The following is a 15,749-nucleotide window of genomic DNA, read 5'->3' as shown; positions in this document are numbered from 1 at the left end:
GTCTATTTTTTTATGGCAAAAATTATTCCTTTAATCGTTTTTTTTAATTATTTTATTTAAAACAAAATCTTCCATTGTTGGTAATAATAATAAAGTAGTAAATATATATATTATTGATTGATTTTAAACTATCAGTAAAGCTTAAATCTATAGATCACCCCTTCCCCACAAGTGTGTTTTTAAATTTGAGAAAATATCTGCACGTTTAAAATGTTTTTTAATCAAGAAAAACTAACAACTGTATTGGTAATTGTATTAGAATCAGGAAAAATATTGGAATCGTCCCATCACTAATGTCTGTGTAATTATGGGTTTAGGGCATTAGTTGAAGTTGGCATAATTTAAAGAATTTTATTCTGTATCTACTACTAATATATAAAAGTCACTTTGTGTGTCTGAGTTCAATCTCTACTGACTCAGATTTTTTTCAAAATTTCACACAAATCTACTTTATGTATCTGACAGTGGTCTTAGATAGGTTTTGTATCGAATGTCTTCGATAATCAAAAAAATCCGATTATAGAAGGAACAGTCCAATTTTGATCAAAGATAACACTTTTATACAACCTAATATCACAAGTGTATCTCGGCATTGTTTCCAGTTGTTCTAGACTTTTTGCCACTGGACTCAAACAGTGCTAATTGAGGAGAGGTGTGGTTGGGATTGCTCAACCCGTGCTTCACAATTGCATGTACAGCTGCCCTTATAGGGGGGTATCCTTTATCTTTTGAGACTGAACAGAGGTATTTTAGAAGTTTTATCAGTGCACAAGCAGAAGGGCCTGGCATACAAAATCAACAATTGGTTCTTTGATAAGACAGGAGCACGTTTAGAATGAATGCTGTTTAGAGCACAATTGAATTATGATACTTGACTTTTGCATTTTAAACTTTAATTCAAGCCATTTTATAAAAATAGTTTTATATAATCAACAGTAGATTCTCTACAGTGCAATGTAGACTACAATGTATTGTGAACCAGGTCACTGCGGAGAGGCATGTGAATATTCTTCCTGGCGTCCATGACTAGAATATGCAATCAATTGATTGATCCTAATTCAGTCCTGGGCAACGTCAGGTTTCCCTGCTAGTTTTTAAATGTGTACAGGACAGTTGGAAACGTGCTGGGCTGCATGTTTTAGTGATGCATCTGAATGGGAGATGTTACATGCAATAGATGTCTGTCCAAGAAAAGTGGGGTCACAAAGAATTGAAAATGTCTCTTGTTGGACATTCAAGGAGGCTTTCAGTGATGCTAAGGCTTGTTGTGTCAAGTTGAACTTGTGTTTTTGTTTTTTTTTTATTTGGCCACGGTAAAATATCTCATTTTGGCAAGTCTGCTATTCAACCTAAGAAAACGAGTACTGTTTGTAATCTCCCAAATAAGATTTTTAATTGTTTATAAATTTGTAATTTTGCTCGAATGAGAATTCCCTTGTTGCAGAATTGACTGAATTAGACAACAATAATTTTGAACTGTCACAACAAGTGCGACGTTCACAGACTATACAACAAATGCACACAAATGTTCATGCAGCGATTGGACAGATTTACAATGTAAAATCGGACTAGATCGAGAACATTGAGTTAGACACTCTGCTTGAGAAGTTTACCATCTCTGGATTTAATGTCCTGGTGTGGGTTGTTCGTCATCACTGGTTTGGGCATGTTGACACAAGTTCAGAGTATATTAATAGAACATGGACGCATATATGCAAGTGCATACTAAATGCAAAATGACGTCACCGTAAGGATAAAGAAAAAAATTATAAAAAAGAATGTGTGCAACAGACGGGCACGTTTGAAAGGTCAGAGAGAAGGAGCATGATCACGTTCAGAATCACATTTTATTCGCGGAAAGTATGTGGAAATAAATGTCATTGTTACAAAAAAGGAGTCAAGTTATTATTTGTACTATGTTCCTTGTGACATGTCGGTCCTGTGTGTAAACGTGTGTAATGTTGCAGCACTTGCAGAGACATGCAATTGGATAGTGAAAAAAAAAAGCCAGGCGACCTAGGAAAACATAGGAAGAAAACCATCAGGCAATATTGTGGATTATGGCAAACTAGCCTGGATGCTCGGCGTTGTCCAGGGTGTTTGGAGGTGTTAAAAAAAAAAAAAAAAGTCATAGTTGGCAAGCAGACTCGAACTCGTGATGCGAAGGCGGAAAAGAAAGTTAAAGAAAATCTGAAGTCTTACCCCTATTCCACGACCGGAATTGTAAAGCATTCAAATTTATCGCAGTCAATCGCAAATATGACTTGCAGAAATGGTGTTGCTTTTAAACCTCCCATGAAGGTCGTTTTTAATGTGGGGGGAAAAGCAGCTCCCTCAAAAAAGGAGGCACATTGGCAGTCTCCAAAAAAATAGTAATTGTTTCAGTATGAAGGGTTTTGACCAAGGACCAATTACAGAGCAGATACTCCCCGGGCAAGGAGTTGGCGCCAGCATTCACTTAGTTTCGCTTTATTCATATGAAAAAGATAAACAAACAGAGACAATCGCACGATGGGAATTTTTTAAAACTCAATCAAAAAAAGATAAACGATGTCCATTTGCGAATCTGAGATATTACAATCTAGGAAGTATGTGAAAACTTCTCGCAGAATCTAACGGACGCGAGAACCCCGATGCAAAACGCTTTTTATGGACATACACAAATGCAAACATGTATTGAGAATATGGCGACTATGTAGAAAAATAAATGATGACTGAAGACTTGGCTTAAAGATAGATCGTTGAACAACTTGTCATAGTGAACATAGACATAAACCTGGATAGTGAGTGGTGTTTTTCTGTGCATTTATGACTTTATTTAAAACCTTTAAGATGAAAAAAATGAAGGAAGAAAAATCTTTCTTTGCTTTTATTTTGTCATATTCTCTTTAGGGTTTATTTTGTTGACAAATCCTCTAAAAAAAGTTTGATTTTTAAACTATTCAATATTTGCATTGTTGCCAGCCCCTGTCAGTTCCGCTGATGTACATGTTCCAGTTATTTTGTCGGAGTCTCGACAGCACAGTACAGAGATGCGTATGGCCATGTCCACTGTCTCGGAAAAGGTGGACAGAATTCTTAATAAGGTGAGACATCTTTTGATGGACATTCTTTTCTTGTTTTTGTTTGGGTTTTTTTTTCTTTAATGTTTTTCATTGTTTTTCTATTTTCTTTTTCTGTTTTTATTGTTATGTCTTCCTAAAAAAATTGTATCTCATTAATTCATATGTGAGTAGCTTTCAGCCTGGGTAAGCGATAACTCATTAGTAGGTTAAAAAAAATAGTGTTTGTTTAGAATTAAACTTATTTAAAAAAAAAAAAAAAAAAAAAAAAAAAAAAATGAAAAGAAAGTACAGAAAAATCTCTGATGTTCATACCCGTCACAAAACAAAGATGTCATATTCCAAAAATCGTATAAATTGATCAAGTTGTTTTGTTTTTTTTTAAGAAAATTAAATTTTAGGACAAACTGAATGGGATAGTTGCTGGGCACCATATTTGTTTAAGATGCGTACAACTCACTTTTTTCTTTTCCAGAAGTAAGAGATCATCAATAGTTGCCAAAAATACTTTATTGCTAAAAATCGTCAAATTTGATTTTTTTTATTTTTTTTATTATTTTATTTTTTAATAAAAAAGAAACTATTTGATCAATTTACATGATTTTTGGAATATGGCATCTTCGTTCTGTGATGATTACATCATAAAGATTTTTCTGTATTTTTTTTTTCCTTTTGTAAGTGTAATTCTAAATATACACGAAAAAAATTATGTGAGTTCATGGATTTATTTTCACTGTTCTATTTTCTCAATCCTTTTAGTGGTTATTTAAAGCAAAAATCATTTTTTTAATAAAATTAATTTAACATCTTATGAATTGTTGGAACATAAAATTTAAATTGCACAGTTTGGAGTGTTTTTTTTTTTTTTTTTTTTTTTTTTTTTTTAAATCTTACATGTATAAATAACTAGACAAATACTCGTCCCAGTATTGGTAGAATTAATTGCCTCAACAAGACAATTTTGTTCTACTTTTGTCTGCTTGCAAAAATTAAAATCCAGATACACAAGGCATTCCAAAAGTAATGTCTCCTATTTTTTTATTCTGCACAAATAGATCAAAGAGGATTGCAAATTGCATTGTTATGATGACTGAACTTATGCATTCATGACCTGAAAGTTTTATCTCTCTGTTGCAGATATTGATTGTATGAGACTCTAAGAAAGTAACCTGTCATGGACATGTGTCAGAAGCAGAGATGCGTCATTCAATTCCTAGCAAATGTGTATTGAGAATATGGCGACTATGTAGGAAAATAAATTTAGGAGCATAAAATGTCACCTGTCTTAATGGTACCACTCCTGTCTTCATAGCTCTTCAACTAAAAACAAATAGGAGGCTTTACTTTTGGAACAACCCTCATATAATGATACTAAATTTTGTCTTGAATCTTTACTCTAATTTTGATCAGTCTATAACATAATTTGTTCTCTAGAAAATCTTTCAAATTTAACGCTGAATAGTTTAAAGATGAAATTCTGTGAATCTTGATTAATTGGTGTATAATGACCATGAATCAAATTTAATGCAAATTTGATATTTTTGAATTTTTGGTACTTGTGCAGCTTTTGAAGCAGACGTATATAAGCATCCATCTGGTTTCACTCAGAACATGATGTTAACTGCTAGAGTTTGCTTCTAATCTGACACAAGACACCGATCAGCCAATCACATTAATTGTATTAATGTAGCATTAGATGCATCATTGCAAAGAAAGTAAGCGACGGATGTGGTTAGAAGTGCACAAACCTTTTCTTGAAATTTTCTTTAAAAAAAAATTTGAAAAGAAAAATACTTGAAAAATATTTTTTTGTTTGTTTGAACTTTTTTAAAAAAACTTTTCAAAGACCAAAAACTATACATAATTTATTTTGAAAATTTAAGAAGTGCTATTTTTTCCTCAAAATAAGAAATTAATCAGATCCCAAAAAGAATTGTATTACATGTGGCGTTACATGCATCATTGTAAAGAGAGGTGACAGATGTGGCTGAAGATATACAAACCTTTTCAAATTTTCTTGACAAAAAAAAGAAAATTTTGAAAAAAAAAAAAAAAATTTAAAAATAAAATTTTTTGCTTCTTTGAACTTTTTAAAAAACTTTTCAAAGATCAAAAAATACATAATTTGTTTTGAAAAAAAAAATGTTTCTTTGCTAAACATTATCTATCAAAACTGAAAATAAAAAATGGTTATAGTAACACCTCCTTCTGCATAAAATAATGTTTGCCATGAAACATTAAATGAATAATAAAATAAAGTTAAATGAGATCATTTTTTTTTTTTCATCTACGATTTCTATTTATTTTTATTTCTGGTTCATACCATTGTTAAAATTTGATCATTGGTGACACTCTGCACAATCTGGCAGTGAACATCATGTTCCAGGCAAAGTCAGGCAGCCAAATTTTCAAATGGGTGGTTGTGCCCATAATGTGCTCCATAAAATCGTTTAAAAAAACTGAATTTTGAGAAATATTTATTAATTAATGTCTAATAACTATTGTTAAAATTTTATACCTCCTTTTTATCCTCATTGCATTAAACTAAAATTAAATATAGCCCACATTCGTATGCCTTGCACCTAAAAGCTATGTTCCAAAATTCATAATGGTTAATTAATTTAGGAGTTAATTTTGTGCATACAAATATATAAACATACCCAATTTTATATTATAGATAGAGATAAAAAGCTAAGAGTCCATGGCATATGCCATTTTTTTTTTTTTTTTTTTTTTTCTGTATCAAATTATTTTTCTCTTAAATTTATTCAAACTTTTTTTTATTTACCATCTTGTATATAATAAAGGAGACGCAATTTTTCCCCTCTGGACGAAACTACCTTAGGTTGGAACAATAGATGGCACATAAAAAATTACTATGTTTACGTCATTAGTCATTACGTTATCTAGCTATAGATCACAATTACATACACATTATTTCGCTATATTAAAAAATTACATTTAGTCCAAGGAGCGCTATGACCATCACTGTCCTAACCTTAAGAGGAAGTAGCTAAAATTTCACCCTCATTTTACCGACCATTCTACACTGAGTTCTTTTATACTATTTCCTACTTTTCTTGGGTGTTAACCGTCATTAACTGACTACAGGTCTCCTACACAAACACATACTCTTACCCCTTACAGCTGACACAAATAATGATTTTTCCCTTCAAAATATTTGCCGCTGCTGATTGGATGAGAAGTATTCATTCTACACTTTCAACATTCAGTTATTCCACCAAATAAACAAACACCAACTATTAAACACGCTGCCATTTTCGGTAGGTGCACAATAATCTTACGTTATATTTATTATTCATGCATTTCTGAACTTATAATAAAAAAAAATAATTTTTTCATAAACCTGTTGGGCGTACTGCTGCATTGTTTTTTCTATAAATTTAATATGATTAAAGTTTACTTTTACAATGTTTATACATTTACCTAGCATTAAAAATCAAAATTATGAAACAGATGAAGTTGGCTTTTTATTTCTTAAACGAAACTGACTTTGCTTTGATAAAATACTGTTTGCTGTACCGCTGATTTATTTATTTCTAAATAATAGAATTGAATAAAGTTTATTTTTACAAGAATGTTTATACATTTGTCTAGCGATTAAACATAAAAATATATATGACAAAAACGTTTAGTATTCTTAAAAAATCAAATTCATGCAACGGGGATGAAGTTTCGTTTAATAAAAAAAATTAAAAAAAGCAAGCTTCATCCCCGTTGCATAATTTGTATTTTTTTTTTAAATAATGCACATGTTTTTACATATATATTTTTATGTTTAGTCGCTAGGTACATGTATACACGTTCTTGTTTTAAATTAATAATCAATTTTTAATTTTACAAATGATCTTTATTTGTGTTCATATACACTTAGATGTCATCAAACTTACTATTCTAATAGATTCTCTTCTTAGACAGCTTTCTTTTGGAATTCCATCTCTGTTTTCCATTTCTTTAACTGTTTCAACATGTTGAAATTTAAATGTAATGTGGACAAATATCTTGTTGCATAACTCGTTACTTAGGATGACCCCCCTAAATCTGGTCCTTACATTTTAGTGACAATATGCTTTGTTTGGGATGAAAGTTAAAAAAAAAAAAAAAAAAAAAAAAAAAAAAAAAAACGATTATTTTATTTTTCAAGAAAATCATTTTGTCATCAGCTTTTGAATCTTTATACCGATTACCATACAAATGAAATGACATCAACATTTCTGATTTTTTATTTTTACATTTCCAGTTAGAAACCTCTGGTGTATCTGGCTACCTTAATTCGGCTCCTTCCATGGAAACGTCGATTTTAATGCAGAATATTCAACGAATCGTTCAGGTGAGTCAGTGTCATCTTCTCATGCATATGGCGTAACGATGTATCCAGAATTTGTTTTTCTCAACCATTCAGTTATGCATGCACACATCTTTAACAGTTAGTTTGTCACGCTCGTGTTTGAAATAGCATAAGTAGATCTGGCCTTCAAGCTAAGATCAAAGTCCCGACCATCCTCATAGGTCTTGCTTCTCAGAGGTCACCACCGTATTCCTTTTTGGTCTGCCCATCTTTTCATATCCCCACCTAGCCGCAACTCTTATCTAGAGACCGACCTCCTGGAAAAGAGTGGCCAATCTAGCATTTGGATCAAGGTTGGGGGGGGGGGCTTACTAACATACCCTAATATGCATTTTGTTTGGTTTATTCATTCTTTTATGTGTTTCTTTGATTTCCCCACTTCCCATCATTCATCATATACTGTAAATACACGCATCAGACACTTAAATTTTCCAAATCAAAGATTCTCTCTAATGAGATATAAAATAATAATAAAAAAAAATATATATATATATATATATATATATATATATATTTTACCAGTGGTGAAAAAAACGGAATAGAGTGCTCAATGTGTAGCCAGAGCAGTATATAAGAAATTTATTACTGTGAGTCCAGAATGAGTTTACATATTGTTTCAACTAGAGGAAGATCCTCAAAGAGAGGAAATATCCAACTAGCATCGTCAGAATTCATAGATGGTCCATAAATGTGGTATTGTAGTGAAAGGGGCCGGCTAAAATTAATCTCAAAGTATCATAGACGATTAGAAAGAGCCTCGACTCTCACCCCACCATAAAGTCAACAGGGCTTCACACTTAAGTTTGTTGGACATAATGTTAATTTCTATTATTTTTATGTATTTATTATTATAATATTGTATTCATATAAAATCAAATATTTCAAAAATCTATCAACTATATCTTAACAAGCACCAAACAATGAAACAAAATCCAAGTTTTTCTTTGTCAAGGGAGATTACTAACAACAAATGATAGCAAGAATCGAGATTGTCTCCCTTGCATTAGTTGAATAATTAAAGCGATTATTTCAAGCAAATTTTTCAAAAATTTTACTTTCAATGAAATCAGTTGTGGAATTTCCATAGGATACCAGTAGTTTGAAATTAATTCAGATTCTTTGGACTATTGTCCTGATCTCATCAAGATGAGATAGTAGTCCGAAGAATCCAAATGATACGAATAATCAATCCTTATCTCAAAAATTCAGAAACGTAATATTAAGCACTATTGATTCCCACAAACTTGCAGACCAAATTTGTTGATTTTAAATTGTTAGTTTGATTTTTTTTTTTTTTTTTAAATGTCCTTTTTTTACTGTTTGATTTGTAGGAAAATGAACACCTGAAGAAAGAATTGGTCGAGTGTGGAACCAAATTGGAAAGCCAGAATTGTAAAATTGCTGAACTTTTGCAGCAAAACCAGAAGTAAGTGAGAGGAATTTTTAGTTGCATTATCTTCATATTCGGTTTGATGGCTATTTTATACTAGCATGTGTTGCATGGCTTTCAGAAATTTACTTTCCAACTAACCTATCTCTGGCCAGGTCTGTATTTATCCCTCTTTCTCTCTATTTTTATTACTTACATGTTCTCCTTGATCTTCTCCTGTGAAGTGAACCTGTTACCTTAACTGTTCTACATCTACTAACCCAAGAACGCTTATCCATTCTTTCAATATGACCATATCAACAAAGTCTCCTGTTTCCACACAACTCCTTATACTGTCCAGGTTTAATCTTACCTCGAGGTCATCAGGTCTAGTCTAGTTTTTAAGACTCGTCATACACATCTATTCTATCATTCATATATCATTTCTCTTCATGCAACACGTCCTCAACCCTCACTGGTCAGGAATGGGCTGGGCAAAGAAGAAAGGGATAGAAGTTATGATACACTTTTGCCTCGGGCAATGCCAGGGAGCTCTGCTAGTCCATTATGAAAATCAATATAATAGAAGTTAGTGATTACTTTTCATGAAGATCAAAGTTTTTGATCATTCCTCAAAGAGGAACGCTATTTGGTTTCATTTGAACTTATTTATCCCTGACATGTAGCACCTAGTTGACTGTGGCGGTTGTCTCTCTACTAGGTTTTAAACAAATGAATAAAACAAAAAAAGTGGCATTCACCCAAGGTCGGTTGAACCCGCTTCCTCTGAAGTAGTGGGGGAGGGGGTCAGGAAATATCAAATTCACAAGTGATCCCCAGTCGCATATATGTTCCAGTCAGGGAAGATGACAACATTAGGATTTTGCAGTTCTTGCAGCGTCAACGTCCTCTTATGTATGGCACCTGGTATTCCCAAATTATGACCCGTCTAATACTGACCAGGCTCAACATTGCTTAACTTTGGTGATCTGATGAGAACCGGTGTGTGAATATTATTATGCTATATACCAAGTCTTTGACCTTCCTCTTGGCCTTTTTCATTGTCTCAATTTGCTGCTAATCATGGGTATTTTCATTGAGATATGTGCACTAAGTTCATTGGAACACATTCTGTGAAGGTTTTCCTACAGAGATACGAAACTGCTGTGGTGATGCCACAACGGTTGGAGCTTAACAGACAGTACAAGATTTATTAAGTTACAAATTCTTTATTGCACTCTGTCCAAGAATAGTGGTTGCCATATCAGCCCAGATCCGGCAACAATATTCCATGTAAAGGTTAAAGGTTATTTTTATACATATAAGTTACTAGCAGGTGTGAGATATTTTCTAGCCCTGTAGAGGAAGTCTACCTTCTTTGTAGCAGACTAGGCAGCCTCTTCTATGAACTTATTTTAATTTATATTGCTTGAGAATGTCAAGCTTCAGAATTTGATCGTTGGACTTTTGAGAAACATGCTAATGACATAAGTAATTCAAAAGCCATAAAATTATGAAGTTTTCTTTTCTGTTTAAAAGAAAATTAAAAAAAACAAAAAAAAAAAAACAATTGGTTACATTTACTGTTAACAGACCAAGCAGTGGGTGTTTATTTAATATTAAATCTATCTAGGGAAGTGATTCGTCACTAAAATCTAAAATATTTAATTTTTCTTAATTCTTTTTTCTTTATTTTGGATATTTTTTCAAGTTGTTTGCATTTACTTACCCACCAAAAAGTAGAATCTTTTTTTGTTTTAGTGGGGGGGGGGGGCTTAGGTTGGTGTGATTAGCAAAAACAAAAAATCCCTTCTGCAAAGTCCAAATTTGATCCCTCATTTAAACCGTTGATTTTCAGAGGAGTAATTATCACACACTACAAGAAACAATTTTACCACCGATTTTGATTAACCTGAAAGATAACTGTTTTTCGTTTTTTGGGTTTTTTTTTTCATCAAAATTCTAAAACCTTGGAATAGACTACCAAGTGGAGTAATAAATGTATCACTTCAAATACAATAAGTAATAAATGCAACAACAATGAAACAATTCAAAGTGAATTTGGACAGATGTTAGGCTACTGTATCCTCTTCTGTGTACATTTCTACTACGTTTTCCTTATAGTGTTTACACAGGCTTGAAAAGTCCTTGAATTTTGACTTTTCCCTTGAAAAGGCCTTATTTCTATTATTTTCTTGAAAAGGCTTTATTTCTATTATTTTCTTGAAAAGGCTTTATTTCTATTATTTTCTTGAAAAGGCCTTATTTCTATTATTTTCTTGAAAATATAAAATAAACTCTTGAAAATCATATTCTTTATTTAAATTTGTCAAAATATTAAAAATAAAATCGAAATAAATACTATTAAATTACTTTTTTAAAATATTAACCTCTATTCTCGACTGACGTTGTGTCTGAATGAAACGAATATTTAAGAGCCCATGAAATGAAGTTTTCTTTTGTCTGTGTTTTTAGATGCGTAGAGCAGAGTCATTCCTTACTTGAACAGCGAAACGATTCTTACAGAAACACGTCCGAATTGTCACAGTCCAAAGTGCTCACACTGGAACAGGAGAAGGTAAGTTGACCTTTTGGGGGAGAGGGGGTATGTGTGTTATGTAATCAATGCACCAAGAATAGTTATCTCATCCTGTGTCATAGATATAAACTAGCTTGGGTGGCCGGATGTTTGGAGGTGTGTGTTCAGCAAAACTTTTTTTTTTAAAAATGGTAGTAGGCATGTAGGCTGGAACCCGTACTGCGAAGGAGGAAAAGAATGTGCAAAGAAAAAAAACATGACGTCCTTCCATCGGCAAACTAGAAGTGACGTAGATTTAAATTAAGGCTAGTCAATCAAAAAGAGGGGATAACTTTGGAAAATATCAGCGAAAAAAGCAACCCATCCCTGTAGAAAGTGCCCAGTTGAGGGTGACGGAATTAATTTTTTTAGCCAAGTTTTCGATATTTGTTTGTCCGAAGAGTCAAGCTTCAAAATGATACCGATCTCGTGAAAATCCGTCGCCTCTTTGGAAAGTTTTAGGTAGACATACATACATATATACATACACTAGCATTTCAGCCCGGCGTTGCCTGGGTGTTTGGATGTGTGTTGAGCAAAAGAAAAAAATTTTTTTTAAAAGGTGGTAGTAGAAAGGCAGGCTCGAACCCGTACCACGAAGGACAAAAAGAAGGGGGGGGCTGTCGTCTTTGTCGTTACGACCACCGCCAAACCGGAAGTGACGTAGGTTTAAATTAAGGCTAGACAATAGAAAGGAGAGAGATGACTTCCAAAAATATCAGAAAAAAAAGCGACCCCCCCCCCTCGTAGAAAAGTTCCCAGTTGAAGGTGAAGATATTAATGTTTTTAGCCAATTTTTCGATATTTGTCGTCAGAAAGGTCAAATTTCAAAACGATACTGATCTTGTAAAAATCCGTCTCCTCTCGAATGTTTTAGGCACACATGCAAACATACATACATACATTTCTATATCGGTAACTAAAAATTTTCGACCTAAACCGATTAAAAAGCTTGCCCTATCTCTGGTCAAATTTTTTAAACTTTGACTCCTATTATGACCCTTAACATTTATTGTTTTGGGCTCAAATCAAGTTATTAAGTTAGATCCATGTCCAAGGAACCCATATCTAAAATTTCAAGTGTTTAGACCCAAAATTGTCGGAGTTTGGTAGAGTTCTCAAAGGTCAAATCATTGAACTTTTGACCCCTTAATCGCCAAATTTCTGGCCGAAAACGAATTACACAGATTTTCCCAAATCTCAGTACTCTGTATATCAAATTTCGAGTCTGTAGACTTAAAATTGACAAAGTTATTGCATAGGGAAATGTACACACACAGACACGTTCAATTTTATAGATATATAGATAGAGTAAACAAAAATATATACGTATACATAAATATATATATGGAAACAATTTTGTGTTTACTGTAAACTTTTTACGCAAATATTATGCAAGTCTAAATCAAGTAGAATATCTGCATGAATATAATTACATGTAATAATTAACTAAAGATGATCATCCCATAAGAAAACCGAAGACACTAATAGGGAATTAATTAAAATGAATGTTTAAAAGAATATGCAAATTAGCTAGATCTTTTGCTAGTGAATGCAATCCCACAACCCATATATAAGAAAATTGTATTTTCTTTTTAAATAAATAGAAAACAGGGTTTTTAATATGAATATCAATACATACAAAAGAAAAACGAATTTATAGGAGTATAGATTTAAACAGGTTTATATTATAGATGTTGACTATTAATCCAAAAAGGAAAATAACAAGAGACTAATCCTTTGTGTATAAGATGCAAAGTCATAAGTAAACATCGTAAAATGGAAAACATAGTAAACATATGCTTATAATTTACATATGCTTATCATATTATAGTCATAAAAAATTAATAGTTAATCTATATATCTATAAAAGTGAAAGTGTCTGTGTACATTTCCTATGCATTAACTCTGTCAATTTTCAGTCTACAGACTCAAAATTTGATATACAGTGTACTGAGATTTGGGAAAATCTTTGTAATCGGTTTTTGGCCAGAAATTTGGCTGTTAAGGGGTCAAAGTTACATGATTTGACCTTTGAGAGCTCTACCAAACTGCTCTGCCAATTTTGGGTCTAAACACTTGAAATTTTGGATATAGGTTTCATGAACATGGATCTAACTTAATAACTTGATTTGAGCCCAAAACAATAAATGTTAAGAGGTCAGAATAGGGGGCAAATTTTTTTTTTAAATTTGACCGCTGCGGTCTCTACCAAATTACTCACAATTTCTGGTCTCAACATTTGAAATTTTACATAAAGTATATTCAGCGGTAGGGCAAGCTTTTTAATTAGTTTGGGTTGAAAATTTGAGTTACCAATATATAAATGTATGTTTGCATGGCTGCCTAAAACTTTTGACAGAGGCGGCGGATTTTTACTAGATCAGTATCATTTTGAAATTCGACCTTTCAGACGACAAATATCGAAAAATTGGATAAAAACATTAATAACTTCACCTTCAATTGGACACTTTTCTACAGAATCATAGAATTATTTGCTAATAAGATACTGCTCTGATTATCACAATGAATTACTATAGGTTTTTTACTTAGATCTGGTTTTAAAATAGATTTTAGAAGGGTCTTCAGAAAAATTGCCTCCTGCGCGGAATGAGTAAGAGCCACATATTCTGCTTCACAAGTAGAAAGGGCAACAATTTGTTGCTTTTTAGTTTTCCAAGAGATCATAGGTCCAGTCTTTGACAGTCTAAAACAATACCCCGTTATACTTTTTCTATCCTCAGAGTTACCTCAATCTGAATCTGAAAATCCTTCTAAATTTAGAGGATATGTAGACTTTTAAATATTAAAGATTGTTCCTTGGGTCCTTTTAGGTAACAAAGGATTTGTTTTGCACGATTAAGGTCCTTAATTGTCGATTTCGATAAGTTTTAAGATAGCTTTGTTACAGTGTAACATATGTCAGGCCTTGTTGCGGTCATCAAATAGATGAGGCTGCCTACCATTTGATTATCGATGGATTTTGTTTTGGTCCTTATATTTTTAGTTATGTCCATTTCGTCGGGAGTTGAACGCGGCTTGCAATCTTGCATTCTGAACTTGAGAAGAATTTTTTCAATATATCGTGATTGGTTCATAGTTATAGTTTCATTTTCACAGGTAAATTTTATACCATGACAGTCGTCCAAGATCGGCCATTTTAAATTTTTTATTTAATTCATTTTTAACATCTCTTAAAGTGTTGTCACAGTTTGAGGCGAGTAATATATCGTCAACCCAAAAAACCAAAATCAACAATTTATTACTTACATTTTTGGTATACATGCACGCGTCTACGGGACATTGCTTGAATTCCTGTTCTATTAAATAATTATGGAGTGTTAAATTCCAATTGTGTGCACTTTGTTTAAGTTCATACTAGCGAGGGGTACCTGGCGTTGCCCGGGTGTTTTTCGGGGTATGTGAAAAAAACCCGAAAATGTGAAAAAAAACAAAGCCTTCCCAATGCGCAGTTGGAAAATAGTAAAGTGTTTAAAAAAAAAACAGGTGCACGTTTTTGATTGACGTGACGGCGATAGGTATTCAGCAGTTATGATTTTGTGCGGGACAGTTTTGAATGAGGTGAATAAATCGGTTTGTTTGTTTTTAAAAACCCGCTCCCTGTTTATTAGGAGGAGCGAAATGAAAGCTACAGTCTGATATGACGAAGTCGACATTGAACAAACGTTACTTGTCTCTCTTGAGACAACTGGCTTTCGGCCTGTGTTAGTCGAATTTCGCTTTTTTTTTATACCGAAAACCGAATGTAGGCGAGCTCCGTGGATAACTCTGAGATATTACAATTTATAGATGATATAAAAAGTTTTAAGAAGTTGTGAACTGAGCAAGCGCTTCTTTGAAAGAAGCCTTTTGTGGACATCAAGGAAAAGCGTACATACATACACACATACATTTTCGCTTTTATATATATAGATAACGATTTATTTCATTTTCACACCCAATTTTTATTTTTCATTTTAAATCCCTCTGGAGGGTAAATGTAGATTTCAGTTAATCAGAACATTTAAATAAGCATTTTTTACATTCATTTGAGATATTTTTAAATTGTATTGAGCGGCAAGTTGTAATAAAATTCTAATTGTCGTTAAATTTGTCGTTGGTGAAAATGTAAAATATTCCACTCCAGAAATTTGTGAAAAACCTTTTGCAACGAATCTTGCTTTAAGTTTCACTGCCAGAAGCTGTGATATTTTTTGGAATAACCCCAGTGTGAAGAAATTATATTTTTATCTGTTGATTTTGCCACTATTTCATATGTGTTATTTTCAGATAAAGCTTTCAATTCGGATATCATAGCTTGTTCTCATTCTTGGTGATTTTCTGAATTAATTGCCTCATTATAACTTTCCA

At 32.6% G+C, this 15,749-nt stretch overlaps 1 protein-coding gene across 4 annotated transcripts in view; it reads left to right on the top strand.

The window, feature by feature from the left end:
- LOC145254651 (FK506-binding protein 15-like) overlaps positions 1 to 15,749 on the top strand; it is a 125,640-nt gene that overhangs the window by 61,971 nt on the left and 47,920 nt on the right. For all 4 annotated transcript variants that reach the window (XM_080113287.1, XM_080113285.1, XM_080113288.1 and 1 more), the window contains 4 exons: positions 2,965 to 3,086; positions 7,324 to 7,413; positions 8,763 to 8,857; positions 11,276 to 11,378. In XM_080113287.1, the coding sequence (XP_079969413.1) occupies positions 2,965 to 3,086; positions 7,324 to 7,413; positions 8,763 to 8,857; positions 11,276 to 11,378 (410 nt within the window). The remainder of the gene's footprint in view (positions 1 to 2,964; positions 3,087 to 7,323; positions 7,414 to 8,762; positions 8,858 to 11,275; positions 11,379 to 15,749) is intronic.

This window comes from Euprymna scolopes, chromosome 30 (genome assembly GCF_053919585.1).
Source record: "Euprymna scolopes isolate OS-2025 chromosome 30, ASM5391958v1, whole genome shotgun sequence".
Lineage (NCBI taxonomy): Eukaryota > Metazoa > Mollusca > Cephalopoda > Sepiida > Sepiolidae > Euprymna > Euprymna scolopes.
The sequence above is the reverse complement of the archived record's forward strand: the minus strand, read 5'-3'. Positions and strand labels throughout refer to the sequence as shown.